The 23,865-nt window shown below is 43.0% G+C and overlaps 1 protein-coding gene across 2 annotated transcripts in view; it reads left to right on the forward strand.

The window, feature by feature from the left end:
- Positions 1 to 638: 638 nt before the first annotated feature.
- Positions 639 to 23,865, forward strand: part of LOC126336625 (UDP-glucosyltransferase 2-like) — a 153,495-nt gene continuing 130,268 nt past the window's right edge. The window contains exons 1-5 of one of the 2 annotated variants that reach the window (XM_050000512.1): positions 689 to 771; positions 5,351 to 5,535; positions 12,574 to 12,755; positions 15,926 to 16,385; positions 17,932 to 18,154. In XM_050000512.1, the coding sequence (XP_049856469.1) occupies positions 5,359 to 5,535; positions 12,574 to 12,755; positions 15,926 to 16,385; positions 17,932 to 18,154 (1,042 nt within the window). In that variant the 5' untranslated portion in view covers positions 689 to 771; positions 5,351 to 5,358. Of the gene's footprint in view, positions 772 to 5,350; positions 5,536 to 12,573; positions 12,756 to 15,925; positions 16,386 to 17,931; positions 18,155 to 23,865 lie in introns of both variants that reach the window. The other variant, XM_050000513.1, reaches the window with a different exon arrangement.

Consider the following 23,865-nt stretch of genomic DNA (forward strand, 5'->3'; position numbering starts at 1 on the left):
CGTGTCATATGACCAATGAAGTCATTTCTTCCTGATGATTGACTTTTACCATCGTGACCCAGTCAGTCTGAATGGAGAACTACTGATAATTCTAATAACGGTCGCCTGCCTCGTGCATGACTATGTCACGTTTACATTATTGAAATTAAAACTTTTCGGAAAATTCCGAAATATCTGGGACCAGTACGTACCAGTATCAGTGTCGGGAACAGGCAAAAATGGACGACGTCCTCGATTCTCGGAATGGATGAACTGACTGTGTACTTAATTAAGGTTGTACGGAACCTACAGTTCGCGAGTCCTTGTCGCATCTGGCGAATTTTTTGCCCGTCTAGACTGTCATATTTATTTTTACGCTGTACGATCCTTCAGACATGCATGCATGCCAGTTGTCCAATATCTTTCCAAGGGTCGCAGGATTTCTGTTTTTCATCGTCCTTTATCCCCAGTGAAATGGTTTTCACCAACTTTATTTAGGAAGATGTCTCCGAAAACGGACAGCTTCCTCCAGGAACATTTTTAATGGAAGCCGCGGTCTTTCGGGAGTACGTATACTGTGTGTGACGACACATGTCGCAACGTAGTGTAAGGCGCGCGGCAGCCGTTTATCGCGCAGGGGCTAGGCTGCTGGCTGCTAGCTGAGACGCTCCAGGGTCACCACGGCGGCGACCCTATAATAGGGTGCCGCTGCGAGACGGCGGCAGTGGCGAACCAGCCGGACCTAAGGAGAGAGGACGCAGCTCGCACCAGACACACCAGCTCACACGGAACGTATGTTCTCTCCTGTAGCCTATGCTAGAGCACCACTCTACTCGGTATTTCGAGTACCGATCTGAAGTATCTGTAAACTTGCTAATAGCAATATTCGTTCTGTAAAGAGAAACGCCTTTTTCATGTTGCAGTGTAACACTAAATTTTCAGAAGTGTTTCGCTTTTTGTATTGAAGGCAAATTCGGTTGATTATTTTTGGAATAATACACAGGCAGTGAACATTCCTTTAACACAGAGGACAAATGCGTATGAAAATTAAATATTACCTTGCAGTCTTTCAGGAATGGTCAGTTTCCTGAACGATTAAAGTACTTGGTACTGGAGCCGTTTTATAAGAAAAGGAAAAAGGGATATTTTAGACACTTGTTGACCTACTTCTATGCCGTCAGTCTTTGATAAAGTATTGGAATGTCTCTATATACAAGTACGGTATAACGGTAATTTATAACTTCGGTTCTCCTAGTTTGTCATTATTTGTGTAGTTTGTTTTTAGAAATGTTTTGACAAATGGAAATGCTATACTCTATTTTGCTTGCGAGGCATTGAACGGATTAAACAAAAAGTTTCGAACGCTTGGGGTCTTAATTTATTTAACTATGGCATGTGAATGTTTTGATAACAAAATATTATTGCAAAAGTTGGTCGATTATGGAATAAGGTAGTAGGTCTGAGTTGGTTCGTCTCATACTTCAGGAAAAGACAGCAAAGCTTCATTTTCCACAGTGTTGAGAAGGGCTATGACATGGAGTCCGACTGGGACGCAGTTAAGTGTGTGGGGGAGGGGGGGGGGGGGGGACTTACCACTGGGATCAGTGCTGGGACCGCTCCTGTTTCTTATATACATGGTGCTTCAAAATTACTCCGACAAACTCCGAGGGGATGTAGAAGATGTCTTGAGGAATAAAATTAGGATAGGAAATCGTCTCTGGAAACGTGATTCAGCGATACTACAGAGCGTGTATGTATGTATGTACAGGGTGACTCTGAGATGATGACACACACTTTCAGGCATGATGGAGAAGGATACATGTATCAGTCTGAGATAATGTACTCTGTTCCGGAAACGAATGAGTCGCAAACTTATAGGTGAAAACGTTCTGACACCTCCGACGGTAGAATACCCGTACTGTTGTTGGTAAGATTTTATGGTTGGCAATTTTCAGAGGTGGCAGTATGGACTAAAGCAAGAACAAAATGGCTAGTGAAAATTGGCTCTAAAATGCGTATCTTAGGAGTAATGAACACTTGTTCAATAGAGGAGATGTGTTTCACAGCAGCGAAGATGAACAAATGCTCATAGCTTCTCAGCTATACGTTTTAGAACCTACGTTTACTGTAAATTTTGTTCTTGTTTTAGTCCTTGCCACCACCTCTGAAAGCTGTCTACCTACAGTCTTAGCAACAACAGTACCGGTACATGTGTTCCACTATCAGAGGTGTCAGAACGATTTCACTTATAACCTTCGACTTTTCGTTTCTGGTTCAATGCCCATTACCTCAAATTGGGACGTTTATCGTTCTCCATCATCCCTGAAAGACTGTAACGTCACCAACTAATTACGCAGTATATAATGTATATACATATGCAGGCGCCGGCACCTATAACTTCGGCCGGCCAGAGTGGCCGTGCGGTTCTAGGCGCTTCAGTCCGGAACCACGCGGCTGCTACGGTCGCAGGTTCGAATCCTGCCTCGGGCACGGATGTGTGTCCTGTCCTTAGGGTAGATAAGTTTCAGTAGTTCTAAGTCTAGGGGACTGATGACCTCAGATCTTACGTCCCATAGTGCTCAGAGCCATTTGAACCATTTTGAAAGAGTCGGTTTACAGGCTATGTATACAATGCATGTTGGTGCTTATGCCAGTGAGATACTATTTATAGATAATTTAGCACAATGACCCAAATTTAGAAAAAATGGCCTTATTAGCTTATGTTACTACTACTCACGTTGTAAACGAAACACAAATTTTACAACGAAGGAAATATGTTAATACGGTGGACCTCTAAGCTCTAACGTCACGCAACCTTATGGTATTTGTGACTGCGTGCCTTTCCGGCAACACAACATAAAACGTGCCTGATATTTGGTGAGTTGCGCAAAATTTGTTTCCTGTTCAGAGAGGCACCAACATCGTAAGCCATCGAGGATTCAATTAGTGCCGAAGTAGTTACACGATGTTTGAACTGTTGTATCAAACATAGCAATTCAATTGTTTTCAATGTCTCTGATTTTACGTTTTCGTAATTAGCATGTTCGGCTGATCCGTGCCTACACAAGGTTGTAGAAAGGAAGAAAGTTTTGAGTCTAGCTTTCGGTGATCGTAATAATATCAGGTATTTATCGCCGTAGTCCTAACAACCACCGATGACGTTTGAAACAGACTATCAATGAAACATTAACTCTGCTTTAATAATTTCACTACAAACAAATTGTCTCGCTAGGTATATAGCCAGAATGGTATAAATCTATGTGCAACATATACTTTTCATCAGTTTAGCGCTCGTGGTAATGTCTTTTCCTCTGATAAAGCCATTTTATGCTTCAGTTAAAATTAAGGTGTAATATTTTTTGGACAGGAGATGTATGTTCTACTTTTTGAAACTTTCAGTTAAATTAACTGTTGGGCAGAATATTCAACTAAATTTCATGCCTCCATTAATCACAGCAAACAAAGCTTGTCTTTCATCAGGCTAAGAGATGGACTGACACTTTTAAACCAATTAATCAATTTTCAATCAAACACATGAGAACTATTTATTCATTTAATACGCAAATATACTTGACCTCGAAATAAAGTACAGTTATTGTGAACTATTAAATGGCCAAGAGCAGACTTTAAAACATAAACGTTTGTGCAAAGCAAAATGCAAAACGACACTGAATACAATTTCACGAATACAATCAAACATCATGTTCGATAGCAATTCATTTATCATATTCTCACATCATAATGGCATCAATATAATTGACGTCGCTTCGGCTTCTTCTTCAGGCTGATTTCTGACCAACAGATACGATTAGTTCTAGGTGAAGTGTGATGCAGCATCGACTCTTCTGAGATCTCCCTCGGCATGCATGAAACAAATAACACAAGCAGTTTCTAATACACGTTAAACAAATAACATTACTACAGTCATTATAGTAAATAGCGTATTGCATCATGTATTGTGAAAGGAGATACATCTTTAGTGATGCCTTTTAAGCCCTGTGTCAGTACATACATTTCCCATAGTTGCGATTATTTAGTTAATATTCATATATTTAGGCAAATGTGTCGAGAAGAAATGTTTTCGGAATAGGTTTAAAATTTTTATTTCTATTTTTTAGAAATTTTATGTTACTTGGCAAGTATTTTTATTACCTTATATGAAAATACTTTCTGAGTCACAGGTTTAATAATGAGCAATTAACGTCATTTTATATTCTAGTGCGGTAGCTGTACAGGCATTATCCTCAAATTGTGATGGATTTTTTATGATGAATTTCAGTACCTAGTATAAATATTTCGCAGGTGCATTTAGAATGTCTGTCTATTAAAATTACTTTGGATGAACACCACACATTACTCTCAGCGGTTGTTTTCGTGTAATCAATACGTTCTTTCTAAGTCATGGTTTCCATTTATAGCCCCAGAAAGCTATGCCGTAAGACATATTGATATTATGTCGTCAGCTAGAGATTCTGCTGGCGTAATAATAACAGCGCATCCTGCGTGGGGCATCCTGCCACCTCAACCATTTTGGAGAGTAACAGAACGTGTAAAGGAAACTGTGTAATAGTTAGTGTATCCAAGGTCAAGAAATCTGAAAACCACTAAACTATCTCGTCATTCAGCGTGAAACTAACATGAATCGTTGTCTCCAATCCCCGCCCCCAGTTGTGTCCTGTGTACGTCCATTTCGAACGTCGTAATCGTTTCCCATCCTCTGTCACGTGTAACGTTACGCAATACGAAGACATCATTACAAACCTTAGAGAAGGCTCTCTTTGTGACAGCAATAAGACAGATTTCAGTTACAAAGCGGCAGTAATCCAAATCATGACAGCAGCAACATTAAATGTTTTTCATTGCTGTTTCGTGTCTCAGATTTTCCACACTCATAACCGGTGCAAAAAGAGCTATATAACAGAGTGGAAGGAAAGGCATTACACTCATTCAGTTGACGCCGGTACCTCGGCATGACGGTCTTAAATGTCTGCATTATCTCTGAATAGTCCATTTGAAGAAGGAATGACCTCAGGCTGTCCGATTACCACTTCCTCAAAGACTCGGGAGCTGTGTGACTACTATAATACAGAAGGATGTTTCGAAGTATAAAAAGTATTAACTACAATTTTCACTTTTGTTCATGACTTGAATTGCCAGAAAGAAAGACACGGCGCCCTGTAATTTGTGCCGACCGAAAAAATTACGTCATTCACACTTAGAAAAAAATCCAAACTGTTACGCACGTCATTTCCGCTGAGGTCTCACCTTTAGTTCGTCTTATTCCATCAATGCCTTAAATGGTATTGCTTTTCACAGACATGATACGCAAAACAGTAACACGGCGGGTACAAGATGAGCTTGTCCATTGCAGGAGGAAGCATGCTGAAAGCGGTTGCAGTGTCGCTGTTGGCGGTGGTGACAGCCTGCTCGGCTGCCAGAATCTTGATGATGGCGCCAACCCCGTCGTTCAGCCACCAGATGCCGTTCCACATCCTGGCCAAGGCGCTGCTCCACAGGGGCCACCAAGTCACCCTCATGACGACGGACTCGGCGAAGGTACGGGAGCCAATTGTTCATGTATAAGCTGACTGCTGCATCAATGATTCGTATCTAATCTCCACTATTATATATTTTAGAAGATGGTACGAACAGTGATAGTTTTTATATCAGTGACGGCCGACCAGAGCTGACCCATCACAGTTTAGCTTCACGTCTAAATCCACCTTGCGAGGTGCTGCTGCGATTCTTCTAGAACCTTCGTATGGAAACTCCGACTTTTGCCGCTGCACAAGGATTAAGAAGAAACGCGAACAGACTGTAGACGACCCTGCAAGTGGAGTAGAAAAGAGTTTGGCACCTGCAATAATTTAATTTGATAGAAATTAATTTGAGAAAGGAAAGTTTCATTAACGTAGTGAGAGATGAAAGGGTTACTTTACCGATCCACAGAATGAAAGTTCTGTCTAAAATAACAATTTGATTTATTATGACTAAACTCAAAATAATAAAGAAAACATATGAAACATTTACAATACGTCAAATTGGATACTCAAATAAATGCTGTGAAGGTGAAGTTCTCCATAAACTAGATTGTGACATTTATGACCAAGTGGTATGTGGAGCCAATTCCTTGCAACTCAAATCTTAAGAGAAACACCCAGCCAACCCAACATTAATTGCCACAACAGTAGCGAGAACTCAGACAATGAACACCCAAGACAGAACCGCGTTATAAAAGACGGGAACAGGCGCGCTCTGCTGAGCTCTGATTGTCACAGAGCAAAATGTCCTGATTTGCCGGTGCTGCGGACATACATTACCAAGCTGTCTTCGTAACTGCAAGGACCCGATCTGGCGTACCGGAGGCGATGGCTTGTTTGCTTCGACGTTCCGTCATGGTGATGATAATGTCGCGAGTATAGCCCGAAACAAATTATCTTGGTCTGATTGTTCCAGACTAAAGACTTCCTAGCAACACAAATGCGCCTCTGAGGGAGACGAAGAAGGCTCGCTACACAATCACTGACGGTACAGTGATTGATTTTAACAAGTGAAGTCACGCAGTAACTCCGATCAGTCAACTTTAGCCAAAACTGTTCAAGACGGACAACACAGGCCGCTTATACTCAGAACGCTCAATTGCCAACTGTACTCGGAAAGTTATGTTGAAGTCGAAACTTCATCAACTTCGTCAAACAGTTACAATTAAATGAAAGTATATTAGACAGCCCACGGAAGGCAGGCTGCCGAGAGCAGCAAGAGCTCAGTCTTATAACTTACTCCGACCGAAAGACGAGAGGCGACTCTCTCAAGAGCATCCGTACAAGACGGACACAGAACATTCCCATCCCCACGACAGTGGCCATGGTTAAACGTTCCAATCTGTAACTCGAAAACCGGCGGAAAATTCCACTCTATTGCCGAAGCACTACTATTCCACTAATGGAGATACTTGGAGCCAATTTCTGCGGCCATTTTGCTACGTCACGGAGCTATCCCCTGAGCAAGCCAATCACAGTTATGATTTTGCAGAAAACGCGGGAATTGGTCTGGTTGACGAGAGACACTGCGTGGGAAGTCCGCGTGTGAAGCAGTAGCAACTTTTCAGCGCATGCAATTAGAGAGGAAAATATTCATATCTTCTCAGTTCTCAATACTAGATTTGTAATGGCAATACTCGGCCATACTTCCCCACATCGAATTACTTAGAGTAAGACATAAATATGAGAGGGGGCAAGTCACTGTGTGCATCTAAAGGCATTCCACCTCTCAGCATGTACACGATTACTCGGCAATTCACACTTTAATGTTTTGCAGTGGCTTCACAGAAACACTATCAAACTGTTTATCGACATCGCCGTTCCCTAATCGCACGTGGTAAAAGTGAATACCTATTTCCCCGTGCGAGTTCGGATTTCTCTTATGTTATTACGGTTATTACGGTGGTCATTTTCCCCTATGTCGAAGGGAGTCGAGAAAATATTTTTGAATTCACAGGAGAAAGTTGGTGATTAAATTTTTGTGAAAATATCTCACCGCAACGAAAAACGTCTCCGTTTGAATAATTGCTACACCAACTCGCTTATCATATTCCTAACACTCTCTCCTCTAATTCGCAGTAATACGGAACGAACGTCCTTCCTTGAAGGGCAAGAGATTTGTAGAGAGTTTCTTTAACATTAAGGTAATCTACATTCATGTTCAAAAGTTAAGAAAGAAAGCAACTTTCCCATGTTGTGTGACTTCCAACAACATAGCTCGATGAAACTTGGACCACACATAGAAAGCACTACTTCAGTATAGTACAGACGATGACTGTGAGAAATACCAAATGAGACCAACAGAAATGACACTTTGATTCAGAGACAGTATAATTAAATTAGTAATTTTTTTATCTGCTTCTCTGAACCAAGTTATATCATTCTGCATAGAAAGTACAGCAGCCCAATGTTTCCTCGTATCCAAAATAGCGCGTTAAGTCTGGTTATGTCCAGAAAGTACGTAAGTCTGGGACTACCGCTATTTCTATACTTAATATTGATTCTATCGTCCACTTCTACATCTATACTGAATGCCAAAGGAAAAACGTGGCCGGCCGCGGTGGCCGAGCGGTTCTAGACGCTTCAGTCTGGAACCCCGTGATTGCTACGGTCGCAGGTTTAATCCTGCCTCGGGCATGGATGTGTGTGATGTCCTTAGTTTAGTCAGGTTTAAGTAGTTCTAAAGTTTAAGGGGACTGATGACCTCACATGTTAAGTCCCATAGTGCACAGAGCCATTTGAACCATTTGAATTTGGAAAAACGTGCGAAAGGAGACAGCATCCTTCATTTCATACTACATCAATAACTGTCTATCAAAGGACGTCACGGATATACGATGGCTGGCTGGAGCAAAACAGGAACCAGACGAACGTACGGTTTCTCATAGCACTTAACAGAAACCATATATTTTATGGTTATTGTGGAGTTTTTTCCCATAAGGGGACATTCTTTCTTACCAACCGACGGTGATTTCGGGGCAATAAAGAGGTTATTAAGACAGGATGACAGAATTTATCATCCAAAACAGGTGTGCGAATTATTAATACATTCAAGTTCCAAACCTAAATACACCATTACAGTGGCAGATTTTTGTGATATCAGAAATTTCAGACTGTTGGCCTAACTGCTGCAAGAAGAATGTAAACTCTACAGAAAGTATCAATCTTCCACAACATAAGAAGATGCAATTCCAGAAATCAAGTTTCAGGCACTTCAAATACTTCAGCAATGTACCGGATACAGTTATTGCTTAGAATTCTCCAATGGTCTGGTGCAACAAACGTTCAACCAGAGAGCCATAGGACTCGTAGAATTAGTGATCTAATAAGCCTTCTATTCGACAAGGCCTGTGAGAACATAAACCTCAATGAAACAAAATGTAGCCATATTACGAAGATATTTAAGTATTTTCCTGAGGAATACAAACTATATTAAAGAAATCTTACAGAAAAAGGGTACTAATTTTGCTGTGTAAATTAAATTGTGTTCTTTTACGTCCTTTTAAATTCGTAATTTTGCTTAGTGTCATTATATCAATAATATTGGGAAAAAATGATTAAGATCAGAAAGAAAGGACATAGAACATATTTTTCAAATTAGGTTAGTGTAAATGTAACTAATGTGCTAGTATAAGTTACTGTTGTACTACTTTGTATTAACATGCGAGTATTTCATGTTTTAGATGCTTGCGTTTGTTGTAGTATTAAAAATTATAATAGCATACATTTAGAATCCATACAGTACAATGTTAATTTTAGAAACAACGTAAATCCTACAACTTCAATAATTTACTGCTGTTTTGAAGCTACTAATAATGGGTTACAGCTCTTAACAGTGCTGAAAGAGACTATTCTTTGTTATTATATACATAGAAAAACATTTGATATTCCTATTTCTGATGTGAAGTCAGTTATCTCAAGCTTTTTTTGCTTTTCTGGATTTATGCAGTTTCTAAAATTACTGATTCAGTTACACTGAAGGTACCGCGATTTCTGATAGTCCTCTGGACATTACAAAAGTAGGGATATGGTTCTTAACAGAGTGTGTGCTCACCACAGACGTCAGTGCATGCTCTGTAATGTGCAGCGAAGCTTTTGACGATGTTGGCAAGGAGCCCTTGTGGTAGGACGTTCCAACCCTCCAACAGCTGACAGCAGCTGGGTAGTCGGTGGGGAATGTGGACGTATTGGAATGCGTCTCCCCAACGAAGCCTACACGTGCTCGACGGGATTTTTAAGTCGGGGGGGGGGGGGGGGGGGGGGGAAGAACAGCCCAGTCCATTCTCCGAATATCCTCTCGTTCTAAGAGCTTCTCCAGCTGTAGTGTTTCGTGCTGTAGTTTATTGTCATCCACAAAAGTGAATTCAGAGTCGAATGCAGCCATGAAGAGACACACATGGAGAAGAGAGTACAGTGAACAATAACGTTTCCTGTTGAGTGTATGTTTTTCACCGATTTGGTCTCCCCACACCTTAACACCTGGAGCACCGAAACGATCATGTTCGTCGAAGTGCCTGGTTGCATTACGTGCCCTCATAGAGCGAGAGGTGGAAGCAGGACAACGAACACTACTCCAGTTTGTTTTATTGGTTGACAGTGATTTGAATGTACATCTTGAGAAGACACGACTGCAGGGAAAAGAGCCACGCTATTTTATTTTATTGTTTTGGTTAATTTTTGTGCTGGTAGCTTTGAGAGGTCCTTATACAGTAGTCTGATGACGAAGGCTTCGAAAGGCGTAGTGTTTTTACACTGTAAATGGGTGTTTGAGCTGACATTTTAGCATTAATAGAAAATTGGTGTTCTAGAACAAGGGATCAAGAGGAAGAGTAGCATCAAGGTAGAATCGTCTACTGGTTGCCACTGATTTATAGTCGGAAAATGATAGAATGTGACGAAAGAATTATAGTATTCTTGAAGCTCTATAGTGGGGAGACCTAGATGAGAACCAGTGTGCTGGAGAGTGGAGAGACAAATTTTGGATAGAGTGATGAGATTCGGTGATGACATTCGGGAGACTCTTTCGGTGGTGACACTCAAGTAAGAGTGATGGTTAGTGGTGATACTGTCGTGAGACTTCTTGTTGGAACTTTATTTCAAGACTTGGGCGTCAGGACATCGTCCCCATTTCCCCTCATAACTTCATTCCATTCGATGTTGTTCTGCATGCAGTTCCAGTCTTTGTTGGATTTCATTCCAGTCTCATACTTATTCTCAGGAGTGTTCAACATTACTTCCGTCCCTCCCCTGATGCTGCTTCTGCAGTCAGATTCCAGTGATGGTTTGGATTTTAACTCTGCTGCGAATGAGCCATTCTCGTTGTCCCCCCATCATGTGATTAAAATCCGATTCTCTGGATGCCAGTACGGCCCCATGGAAAACTTCACACCCCTCACAATGCTGCTATCTGAAAAGTGAACGTGCCGTTTTCGCTGGCGCACCTCGGAGCTATTGCTCTCGGCCTGCACTGAACGAACTGGCCATTCGACCGTCGACAGTTGTCAATCATCAACCACGCACTGACCAGTCACAGAGGAGAAAGGCCAGACAACAGACTAAGACAGACGTCGTCACAAAGCGACGGCCCGACAACCAACTCTACGCCGTCGACGGCCGAGGCAAGACTTTTTTGAGCTCTAACTGACAAGTGAGCTTCTCAGAGAAACCATTTGTGCCCTGTCCACCCACTACAAGTTCACTCTTGATTTTTAAATATGTTTTGGTGTTACTGGCGCAGCCTATTCGAGAGCCTACGCATACCAAGCACCTGCACAACAAATCCGTCAGGCGGGTTCCGGACGTAGTAGGGGCCAGCCTGTCGGCTGTCGAGCCGGTAGCCACCAAGAGGTGTCAGCTGCTCGGCTAGAGGCTGCGACGCGCACGAATTAGTTCATTGAGCGTAGACACGTGACTGAAAATAGTGCGTGAAGTATTATGCGTCGGACAGCCCATTTAAGCCCATCCACAGGTCACAAAAGGCAGTTTTCACCGAGTAAGCTTCTGGACCAGGCGCCGAGATCTGCAGCTGTTCCACAATTAGGGGCTTACTACGGTGAATTCAAGAAGATGTGTCGCAGTCCTCCACCAACTGCGCCACCGAATCGTCCTCTTGGGGGAACCGCAAGGCTCCGAACACTGGAAATCCGGACTTGTCAATTGCAGTCTAGTCTTAGACGTAAGCACTTGAGATTTCACGACATCCAGAAACAGATGGCCCTAGTATGTCAATATCGATAATTTTTGAGAGGTGCACTTGATACCTGAAAATGGCATATTGAATTGCCGAAACCGATAGCAGAAAATAAAATAATAAAATTAAAATCTGCACTTCTGTTTGACAAATTTCTTTGTTAAATATTAAAAAGAACCGGGCTAAAAGAGTCACCTTGTCTAATTGCAGTTCTTGATCATGCAATTTCAATGAATACCAAAATAACACATTTCTTGATTTAAATATTTTACTTTTCACTTGAAGTTAATACAAAAATTAATAAAAAAGTCTAAAGTAAATTTAGTACACCATGTATGAAGAAAACTACTTTCTACATTGTAAGGCTCTAAAATACTGCAATAGTCTAGAGTACAGAAAGAAAGGAACGTGCCACAAGGAAGCCTTTTACATCTATAAATATGGGGCGTATTACTACCACTGATCAGTATTGCTGGGATCCTGTCAAAAATGAAATATGCTGAATGAGGCACGTGTTTCTGTACAACAGGTTCTCCATCTAGTTCTCTCTGAGTGGATACTGCAGTTCCTCTTGAATAATTCCATGCTATTAAACACAAACCAGAAGAGGTGTTACATATATAGGGATGGCAGAGCGAGAATTCGGGAACTCTTGAACAACGGCGTACGCAAAGTTCGTAAACAGATATTGCAGATCTCTCTGACTACACTCTTCTAGAATAAGAATATTCTTTGTGCACGCACTGAGTTCTGAAATCTACCATAATTCTTTTGTTCTTAAAAATGATTAACATCTCTATGTCTTTCAAATGTTTTTGCAGTGAGAGGGAAATATTTGAAACCTGAATTTCTTTCTTGTTTCAGATATCTCACGAAAACTATACGGAGATTGACCTATCAGTGTCTTATAACTACATTCGAAAAGCGTATGATTTTTTGAAGACGTACCATCAGCCACCAACGCTGTCTGTAACTATGATACGCTACATAACCCATGCTGTAGCCGACATGGAGTTCAACGATTCTTCAGTGCAGAAGTTTATAAGGTAACTGCAATTATTTAGCATATAAGTACTGCTTCCTTCCATATATATAGCTTAACAACACACTTCATACCCTCCGTTGGCGGACAACCAGTTGCGCATAAGGCTTTTGCACAAAGCTTTTACTTGTTATTGCAAGCAGCACAGAAATATTCTGAGACAGTATGTGTTAATGTAGCTTGTCATTGCAGATCAATAATAAGAGTGTTATTCGGTTACCCCGAGTCTTGTCATCTCCAACATCAGTCAGTTTATGGTCTCTGTTCTATTAATGTTTGTTCCAGACGTCCCGACATTTTACGGTCTCAAAACATTAAGCGTTCAGTTATGTTCTGTCTGTTTTGTGACGCCGTATACCTGTGGTTCATTAATTTACTTCCTCAAACTATTCCTTTCAGAAAGAGTCAAGCAACCAGTTTTCTCATTTTCGTCATTTCGTAGAGATATACCCCTTCCTCCAAATTATTTACACTTCCGTCCCAGTTGTTAAATCATCCCTGAGGCCCATCATTAGTTATCTGATCTGTTGAAGTGAGCCATTCTCTGCTAAAGTGTTTTTGATGTTAATGACAGCAACATCTGGAAAAAAATCCTTCTTCATCTGATTTCATTGCTTTAAAAGTCTCTCGCAAGGGTACAAGTATTTGATTTTGAGCAATGCAGTCATCTCGTCTACGCCTCTCCCGACAGCGAATATTTCTCTGTCTTGGTGTGGATGTTCCTTGATTGGCTGAATGTCGATTCCTTCTTTTACAGCGTATAAATTTGGTGGAACTCGAGTATAAATGTGCCTCGAAATCAGTGACTCAAACACAAAAATGTAATCGAAACTAAGTAATTGTCTTTACAGCCTCCTTTATTTTGACAGTTGCCCATTGTGCTACATCAAATTCTAAAACCAATTTTTTATATGTCCTGGTTAATAAGTTAAGTTAATCTGAAAGACTTGTTAGAGTATTTCCAAAATAAGTGGTGCTGATAATTCGTTTTATTTTTTGTAATTACTTTATTCCCAGCCACATAAATTAAGCCCAAGTTCCTGTTATAGGGTATCACTTTCATATATAGACGTTTTGTCAAACCCAGTAACTTTGGCTTTGAACAACTCTCCATGTTTACATTTCGGCATATGTACCGTGAAACAGACGCGTTACATTGTAATCTATTGCTGACATGCCTGTTGCAATGTTGAGATAGTCAAAGTTTTGAAGAAACATTCAAACACTCGTAGTGCGGTCTATTTGCTGATCGTAACTTCCTGACTGATGCAAGATAATATAAATGTTTCTTTATCTTCATACTAATGTCGTCCTCGGCTGTCTGCCTTAAAATTTTCGCATATTTGTTTCTGACGTCTTCTAGTCATAGTTTACGAGCGCTTTTGTTTTGTTTTGTATCATACAGAATTCCGTTATAACCTAATTATATACGCATCTTCATCCGCTTTCGAATTTCCTCCTATGTTGTGTTTTATAGGAGGATACAAGACGACTTGGACAGAATTTGTGATTGGTGTAAAGAATGGCAGCTAACTCTATATATAGATAAATGTAAATTAATGCAGATGAATAAGAAAAATAATCCCTTAATGTTTGAATACTCCATTAGTGGTGTAGCGCTTGACACAGTCACGTCGATTAAATATTTGGGCGTAACATTGCAGAGCGATATGAAGTGGGGCAAGCATGTAATGGCAGTTGTGGGGAAGGCGGATAGTCGTCTTTGGTTCATTGGTAGAATTTTGGGAAGATGTGGTTCATCTGTAAAGGAGACCGCTTATGAAACACTAATACGACCTAATCTTGAGTATTGCTCGAGCGTTTGGGATCCCTATCAGGTCGGATTGAGGGAGGACATAGAAGAAAATTAGAGGTGGACTGCTAGATTTGTTACTGGTAGGTTTGATCATCACGCGAGTGTTACGGAAATGCTTCAGGAACTCGGGTGGGTGTCTATGGAGGAAAGGAGGCGTTCTTTTCGTGAATCGCTACTGCGGAAATTTAGAGAACCAGCATTTGAGGCTGAATGCAGTACAATTTTACTGTCGCCAACTTATGTTTCGTTGAAAGACCACGAAGATAAGATAAGAGAGATTCCCTTACAGAGGCATATAGGCAGCCATTTTTCCCTCCTTCTGTTTGGGAGTGGAACAGGGAGAGAAGATGCTAGTTGTGGTACGAGGTACACTCCGCCACGCACCGTATGGTAGATTGTGGAGTATGTATGTAGATGTAGACGTATCGAAGGCCGTTTCGGCCAGAAAACTGAAAATAATATCGGCGGAGTAGCTTGGATTTTTTTTTTTTTGGCTTATTAAGATCTGTTACGGAGCTAGTTTGCCGTGCTGAAACGCCAATGTGAGCACTCTGACATCTACATCCACAGGAGTGCGTAGAATACAGTATTTGCAATTGTCACTGACTATTAAAGGATCACTTGATGCATTGATTAGCAAACCCTTGTCTTGAAATACACCTTCATCATTTACAGAAGTACATTTTCATCTGAGACCTGAATAGGTCTTTGGTCCTACTCGATGATGCTGACTGCTTCAGTTAAGTTCACAAACCACACAGACGGCTTCCACGCTCGGCTTGACCACTTTGTGGGGGCACTGCTGCTCTGAAAGAGAGGGCATGTCTACTTTAGCGGCGGAGGTTCGAGTCCTCCCTCGCGCATGGGTGTGTGTGTTTGTCTTTATGATAGTTCAAATGGCTATGAGCATTATGGGACTCAACTTCTGAGGTCATCAGTTCCCTAGAACTTAGAACTACTTAAACCTAACTAACCTAAGGACATCACATACTTCCATGCCCGACTCAGGATTCGAACCTGCGACCGTAGCGGTCGCGCGGATCCAAACTGAAGCCCCTACAATCGCTTGTCCACTGTCTTTAGCATAATTTAGGTTAAGTAGTGTGTAAGCTTAACATTTTGAAAGACGGTCTTTGATTGATACCACACACTATATTATGTTAAATAATAACAAGCGGTGACAACGTGTGTAGAACCACGTAGCAGCGACACGAATACAGATTGATATATCTTCTTTGTCTAAGCATTCCAAAGAAGGCACCAGAGCTCATTTTCTTTGGCGAATAGACGCGGTTTTCGCTCACGAAACGGTAAACGTGCAGATGTTGGGAGATTAATTGCCCTATTGTTGCTTCCAGGTCTGGCGAAACGTTTGACCTTGCGATTCTGGAGGGACTCCCCTACCATTCATTCTACGGGCTGATACACAAGATGGGTTCACCGCCTGTGGCGAAGCTTCTGACTCTCACAGCTCCGTCGTCCGTCTACTACAACTTCGGAAGCCCCATGGAGCCGGCATACATGCCGGACATGTGGCTCGGCTTCTCAGACCGCATGGACTTCTGGCAGCGGCTGTACAACACGTACTTCTACCTGAGGCTGATGTACATGTGGTTCTACCAGGTCATGCCTTTACAAGAAGAAGTTATGAGGAAATACTTTGGTCCAGATCCTCCGTCTGTCTACGAAGCAGACAGGAACGTCAGTCTGCTCATAACTGCCAACCATTTCGTCTTTGAATATCCTCGTCCGCACCTGCCCAACATCATCGAGATAACCGGGATTCATGTCGCCACAAAACCGAAACCGCTGCCCAAGGTACAGCTACCGTAGATTTGTCTCCTCCTACAAATGCCACTTATTATATACAGCAATATTCAGAATCACTGAAAAAAATCAGGAAAGACCGTATTGCCATTATCGGGAGAAATGTCGGCATATAATAGTGTAATCCTGATAATAAGAGAATTGAGCGACCCATGTAATAAGTACACCAGTATAAATGGCTTACAAGGGAAGGCCTCAGACACGGCTAAACGATTTGGCTTATATTTGGCAGGTCGCTTGTATAAAACCTAAAATAAAAGGAAGACTCTAAATAATTTGGCTCAACTCGCCCCTCCCCGCCACCCGCTGTTTTTGAGAAAACATCATTCAAAACTGACAGGATCGTTAGGTAACTAAAGGAAGAGTACTTTTCATTAGCTGATATAGGGTCCTCAATCGCATATTTTCGTAGAAATGTGGATAATATATATTTTTTTGACTGCAACATACGCTAAGACGACGAAGGTCATAGGAAAGCTATATGCAGATACACAGATGGCGATAATATAGCATAGACAAGGTATTAAAGAATCATGCATGGACAAACCAGTCATTTGTGCTCAGGTGATCATGCAAAGAAAGTCCGATGTGATTATGGAATTAACAGACTCTGAACGCAGAAATGATGGTTGGAGCTAGACGCATGGGACACTCTATATGGAAATTCTGTATTCCGAGATCCACAAATTCAAGAGTGTGCCGAGAATACCAAGATTCATGCCTTACCTCTCACCAAGAACAACGCGATGGCTGACTGCCTTCACTTAACGGTCGAGAGCAGCAACGTTTTCGTAGCGTTGTCAGAGCTAACAGTCAAGCGACTGTGGGTGAAGTAACCGCAAAAATCAATGTGGGTCGTACGAAGAATGTATCTGTTAGGACTGTGCGCCGAAATTTGGCGTTAATGGGCTACGGTAGCAGACGACCAACTCGAGTGTCTTTTATAACAGCGCGACATCGCCTGCTGTGGATTTCCAGGGGTCTTGATTATATCTGTCGGTCCCTAGACAACTGGAAAACCGTGACCTGGTCAGATGATTGATCTCTTCTATAGCCCGAGAACCAAATTCACCATTTGTGCATTATAAGCACAGGAGAACTTCAGGCAATAATTTTCTCCGATAGGCAGACGCCTTGTTCGCTACGCCATCGGAGCTTTCGTAAAATAGCTCTTAACTTTGGTTATATAAGTGGCAGTCAGAAACGTTTCTTTCCTCGATTTATAGGAAAAAATGACTATCTAATGATGGAAAGTGCTCAGTTCTGAATTAATTATCCACGTTGTCAATACTGATTAGACTGCACGTCGCGAATTTTAGCGGTGATTTTCTCGAAAATGGGGAAGGGGGAGGGGGGAAGAACATGTTGAGCCAAAATACGGCAGTGTTTCATTTTAGGCTGTGCACAAACGACCTTAAAATATGAGCCGAATCGGCTGGCAGTGTGTGAGGCCTTCCCATTATTAGTCTGGTGATAGTTGCATAAAATAGCGTAGATGCGCCCCAGAGTTGTTTGTATGTAATTGTACTGTCCTCAGGACATCAAGAAGTTCCTGGACGAGGCGGAAGACGGAGTGATCTACTTCAGCCTAGGCTCCAACGTGCGCAGCAACGCGATGCCAGACTGGAAGCGACAGGCGTTCATCGAAGCATTCCGGGAGCTGCCCCAGAAAGTCCTCTGGAAGTGGGAGAACGACTCCCTGCCTGGTCAACCAGACAACCTCATGGTCAGCAAGTGGCTGCCGCAGCAGGACATCCTAGGCACGTAGCTTTACTCGCTGATTCTACTTCTGTTACTGCACTACCCAGACTTTTAAACTTATATACACATCAACAAAAGTTCTGCATCAAACATTATTTCGAAGTTCATGGCACAGAAAATAAAAACTGGGTCTGAGGCATGCATATAAATTCATAAGCAATGTTTCCAGTTCACACACAAACACACACACACACACACACAAACACACACTACCAGTGTATATAACGGTAATATTGACGTTTCCCGTGGTTCCTTTTACAGTTCTGAGCAACTTCAGTACATGGTGGAACGTCCCCTTGGTCGTATGCAGGCTTGAATCCGTCATGGTATAGCATCCATTGGATCATCAAGCCAGCCCTGGCCCAAATAGGCTCGCTGTTTAATAGCGACTATGCGTTAAGTCGTGCACAGTACGTGCTCGTTGTCGACTTCCAAAACTAGGTCGTTTCAATCGATCATTATGTAAGTAGGCTGTTTCGGTTTTTTTATTGGTAACGCCGCCGCCACGTAGCGCTCTGTATGAAAATCACTGGCTGTGCCGTGTGCAGTCTGTGGCTGGTTTGCATTGTTGTCTGCCATTGTAGTGTTGGGCAGCGGCAGCTGGATGCTAACAGTGCGTAGCGTTACGCAGTTGGAGGTGAGCCGCCAGCAGTGGTGGACGTGGGGAGAGAGATGGCGGAGTTTTGAAATTTGTAAGAACTGGTGTCAAGAGCTGATATATATGTTATGCCTATTAAGGTAAATACATTGTTTGTTCTCTATTAAAATCTTTCATTTGCTAACAGTAGCTAGTGACTTCCGTAGTTTGAATCTTTTAGTTAGCTGGCAGTAGTGGCGCTCGCGGTATTGCAGTAGTTCGAGTAACGAAGATTTTTGTGAGGTAAGTGATTTGTGAAACATATAGATTAATGTTAGTCAGGGCCATTCTCTTGTAGGGATTACTGAAAGTCAGATTGCGTTGCGTAAAAAAAATATTGTGTGTCAGTTTAAGCACAGTCGTGTACAATTGTTCTAAGGGGACGTTTCAATATACATGTTCGATTGGGTTCCTGTCCGGGGAATAGGCAGGCTACTCCATTCCGGTGATTCTAACGTGCGAAAGGAAGGAGTTGTCATTCACCAAGATTAAATTGTGCCCAAAATCTCGGCAATACCGCCACGCTATTGGTTGCAGAATCTCGTCTCTGTATCGTAGAGCAACGAGGCTACAGTCGACAACCACGAGAAGTGTACGGTGCCCATATAGAGAAGTGAGGCTGCCCTGAAAACCACGAGAGGTGTACGGTGGCCCCGTAGAATGCCACCTTAGACCACCACTTCACCACTGCCTTGTTGTACATGTGTTGGAGGCGTTCAATAATACTGAGCTGCCTCCCTAAAATTGGTCTGCCACCATCAAGATACAAACAGAATCGAGATTCATCCATAAACTACAAGCATCGCCAACCCTGTAGCGTCCAATCGACATGTTTTCTTGCCTATCGGTAACGAAGTCCATTGTGTAGTGCTGTACAACGTGGAGTTCGCCATGGTTGCCGGGAAAGGAGATTTGAGTTATCCAATCGTCTCCTCTAACAGTCTGATGCGATATGTGACGTCTCATCTGGTCTTTAGCACTCAGTCCATGGTTGCTTTGTCTTAGAAGTCATAGGTACACTACTGGCCATTAAAATTGCTACACCAAGAAGAAATGCAGATAATAAACGGGTATTCATTGGACAAATATATTATACTAGAACTGACATGTGATTATATTTTCACGCAATTTGGGTGCATAGATCCTGAGAAATCAGTACCCAGCACAATCACCTCTGGCCGTAGTAACGGCCTTGATACGCCGGGGCATTGAGTCAAACTGAGCTTGGATGGCGTGTACAGGTACAGCTGGCCATGCAGCTTCAACGCGATACCACAGTTCATCAAGAGTAGTGACTGGCGTATTGTGACGAGCCAGTTGCTCGGCCACCATTGACCAGACGTTTTCAATTGGTGAGAGATCTGGAGAATGTGCTGGCCAGGGCAGCAGTCGAATATTTCCTGTATCCAGAAAGGCCCGTACAGGAACTGCAACATGCGGTCGTGCATTATCCTACTGAAATGTAGGGTTTCGCAGAGATCGAGTGAAGGGTAGAGCCACGGGTCGTCACACATCTGAAATGTAACGTCAACTGTTGAAATTGCGAACAAGAGGCGACCGAGACCTGTAACCAATGGCACCCCATACCATCGCGCCGGGTGATACGTCAGTATGACAGTGACGAATATACGCTTGTAATGTGTGTTCACTGCGATGTCGAAAAACACGGATGCGACCATCTTGATGCTGTAAACAGAACCGGGATTCATACGAAAAAATGACGTTTTGCCATTCGTCGTTGAGTATACCATCGCAGGCGCTCTTGTCTGTGATGCGGCGTCAAGGGTAACCGCATCCATGGTCTCCGAGCTGATGGTCCATACTGCTGCAAACGTCGTCGAACTGTGGAGCAGATTGTTATTGTCTTGCAAACGTCCCCATCTGTTGACTCAGGGATCGAGACATGGCTGCACGGCCCGTTACAGCCATGTGGATAAGATGCCTGTCATCTCTACTGCACATGATACGAGGCCGTTGGGATCCAGCACGGCGTTCCGTATTACCCTCCTGAACCCACCGATTGCAAATTCTGCTAACAGTCAACGCATCTGGATCAACGCGAGCAGCAATAGGCTACATACAATCCGACCTTTATCAAAGTCGGAAACGTGATGGTACGCATTTATCCTCCTTACACGAGGTACTACAGCAACGTTTCACCAGGAAACGCCGGTCAACTGCTGTTTGCAAACTTTCCTCATGTCAGTACGTTGTAGGTGTCGCCACCGGCGCCAACCTTGTGCGAATGCTCTGAAAAGCTAATCATTTGCATATCACAGCATCTTCTTCACGTCTGTTAAATTTCGCGTCTGTAGCACGTCATGTTGGTGGTGTAGCAATTTTAATGGCCAGTAGTGTATTTTTCATCTTGCGCACTTACCGAACGTGGGCAGTCTGCGCGGTGTAAGTCCTCACACTGCTTGTCAATTAGAAGCGATTCCGTGACCACATCACATCACTTTGAGTTCAGCGCAGTTGTCTAGCACTTTTCCTCGTTGACAACAATTCTAATCGTAACGTAACGATGCAGAACCGATCATTTGCTGCGACTGTCCTTCGTTGCATGATGGATGGTATAGACGGCTCTCATTGGTAACGACAGATAGGTTTTTCTTCGTTCTAAGTGGTCGCGGTACTTATCGAGCACACACTCTAGACTTACGTAAATGATCCTTTAAAAGAGTGTAAGACTCCCACTGATAACGCCATCCATCATACCACTGTTCCATAGACGTCTCTAATGCGTCCTTGCTGGTGCTTTATTTTCTGCTGAAACACTGTAATCCATTCTAGTGCGGCGTTCTACCCGTGGGCAGCACTCATGCTAATTGTTTGTATGTTTACAAACAGCGTTAGGGTTGACCCTCCGAGTGGTACAGGGACAGTCACAATAGCAAGACACCTGCACGAGATATAGTGGTCATGTAACACTGTTATTGATACTTGGATCTCGGCGATGCAATATGAGTACGTAAAATCCACGACGAAATAAATCTCGGGTGATCAGCCTGGTATGAGTGTGCAGAGGACATAATATTTCGGCAATTGACCACGTTGCCATCATCAGGTTCGCTGATGTACTGACCGGCGGTGGGCTGGCGCCATGTATAAATAGGACAATCCCCCTCCCGCTCCTCCCTCAGGCGCTTCCTATCAGTCGGTGCGGTCCGCGCCCCGCGCGCGGTCCAGGTGCAGCGTCCGTTCTCCCGCCGTCTGGAAGTTGCGTCCTAGGTCTTCTCGTTCAGGAGGGTCTGCCGGCACTGCTCTAGTTATTCTTCCCTCCTCCTCCGAAGTCCGTACACTCTGGGAAATATCCTTCTTCTTCTTAATCCGGGTGATCGCGGGTTCCCACGCCTTGCTAAGGATGTAACCGCTGTCACGATTTTGTTGTGGCTCCCTTACTCTGATCTCTATGGCTTCTTCGATGATAAAGTCCCAGTACTTGGAAGTCTGTGTCACGACTTTGGTTTGGTCATAATCCATGCTGTGGAGTTCTGACAGGCAATGCTCAGAGATTGCCGACTTACTTGGCTGTTGCAGTCTAGTGTGCCGTTGATCTTCTTGGCATCGGTCCTCAATGGTACGAATGGTCTGCCCTATGTATACAGCTTCAACTGCTGCAATATTCTGTGGAGTCAGAACTCGTTGTGCCTGACCTGGACGAGGAGCATCTTCCACAGAAGTCAAACCATTTGCGAACTTCCTACTCCATTCGTAGACTTGCTACAGTGACAAACATCAGCACCGTACGAACCTTCATACGTCGATGAATTTCAGTAGGTTTCACACCTTCACTACGCAAAACTCGAATAACAGAATGCTGTTCTTCGCTGGTGCAAGTGGGTCGACCATCATTATACTGATACGAAGACATGGCTATGGAATTCATAACGCAAAGTCCCATGGGCGGTCTGGCCTCACAGACTGTTAGCAGGGTAGAACCACAGTGCTCCGGAAAGAACAACCAGACAACACAATAATCTTCTATCCTCAAAAATGGTTCAAATGGCTCTGAGCACTATGGGACTCAACTGCTGTGGTTATCAGTCCCCTAGAACGTAGAACTACTTAAACCTAACTAACCTAAGGACATCACACACATCCATGCCCGAGGCAGGATTCGAACCTGCGGCAGTAGCAGTCGCACAGTTCCGGACTGCGCGCCTAGAACCGCGAGACCACCGCGGCCGGCCTTCTATCCTCTCTCTGGGCATTAGCAACAAAGTAACGATGAACGTTAGTGGTCTGTGAGACTGCACTGGGACGTTAAGGGTTAAGTAGTCATTTTTATTGATCTGAAGATGACTCGTCAGTGAGCTGAAACTAGTAATCATTAAAGGAGTTGTGATCAGGTTTTCACTAAAGATTTGTCACAACTTGTTTCATTAGTGTCTCCTTCCGTAAAATTTTTCATTTAATCGTTTGGATTAGTTCCGTTTCGTAAAAATGTCAATTTCTAACCGTAGTAGTAAGCAGTTATCATTCCGATTTTACTAGGTTTGAATACGGCACCGAGGAAAACGCGTGACTTCATACAAATAAAAGGGGCTGCCTTTCCTGTATACTCTCTATTCTGAGACCACTTCGTTGTTCCTCCTGCTCCTATAGTTGAGTTGCGGCATTGAGCTTAAGTGGCTGTGCACTTTTGGCGCTCTGAAGACTTGAAGCATGTCAGAGCTTCATGAGCAGCGCTGCACAACAAAATTTTGTGACTACCTCAGCAAAAATGCTTCTCTAATCTATGCCGAACGAAAGGCAGCGATTGGTGAGTCTGCCACATCCCGTCGACCTCGTTAGCTGGTACAATATGTTTCAAGGTGCCCGGGAAAGGTGCGAATTTTGAAGAGAAGGAGCGCCTATCACACCCTTTACAGAGACAAAGACAGCAATCAGTACTGGTATCGCCATTATCGCAATGGTACATCTCTTATCATCTCTAAACTTGCAAGAATTATGGCGATATCAGTGGGAGTCTTACACTCTTTTAAAGGATCATTTACGTAAGTCTAGAGTGTGCGCTCGATAAGTACCGCGACCACTTAGAACGAAGAAAAACCTATCTGTCGTTATCAA

Source organism: Schistocerca gregaria, chromosome 2 (assembly GCF_023897955.1).
Source record: "Schistocerca gregaria isolate iqSchGreg1 chromosome 2, iqSchGreg1.2, whole genome shotgun sequence".
Lineage (NCBI taxonomy): Eukaryota > Metazoa > Arthropoda > Insecta > Orthoptera > Acrididae > Schistocerca > Schistocerca gregaria.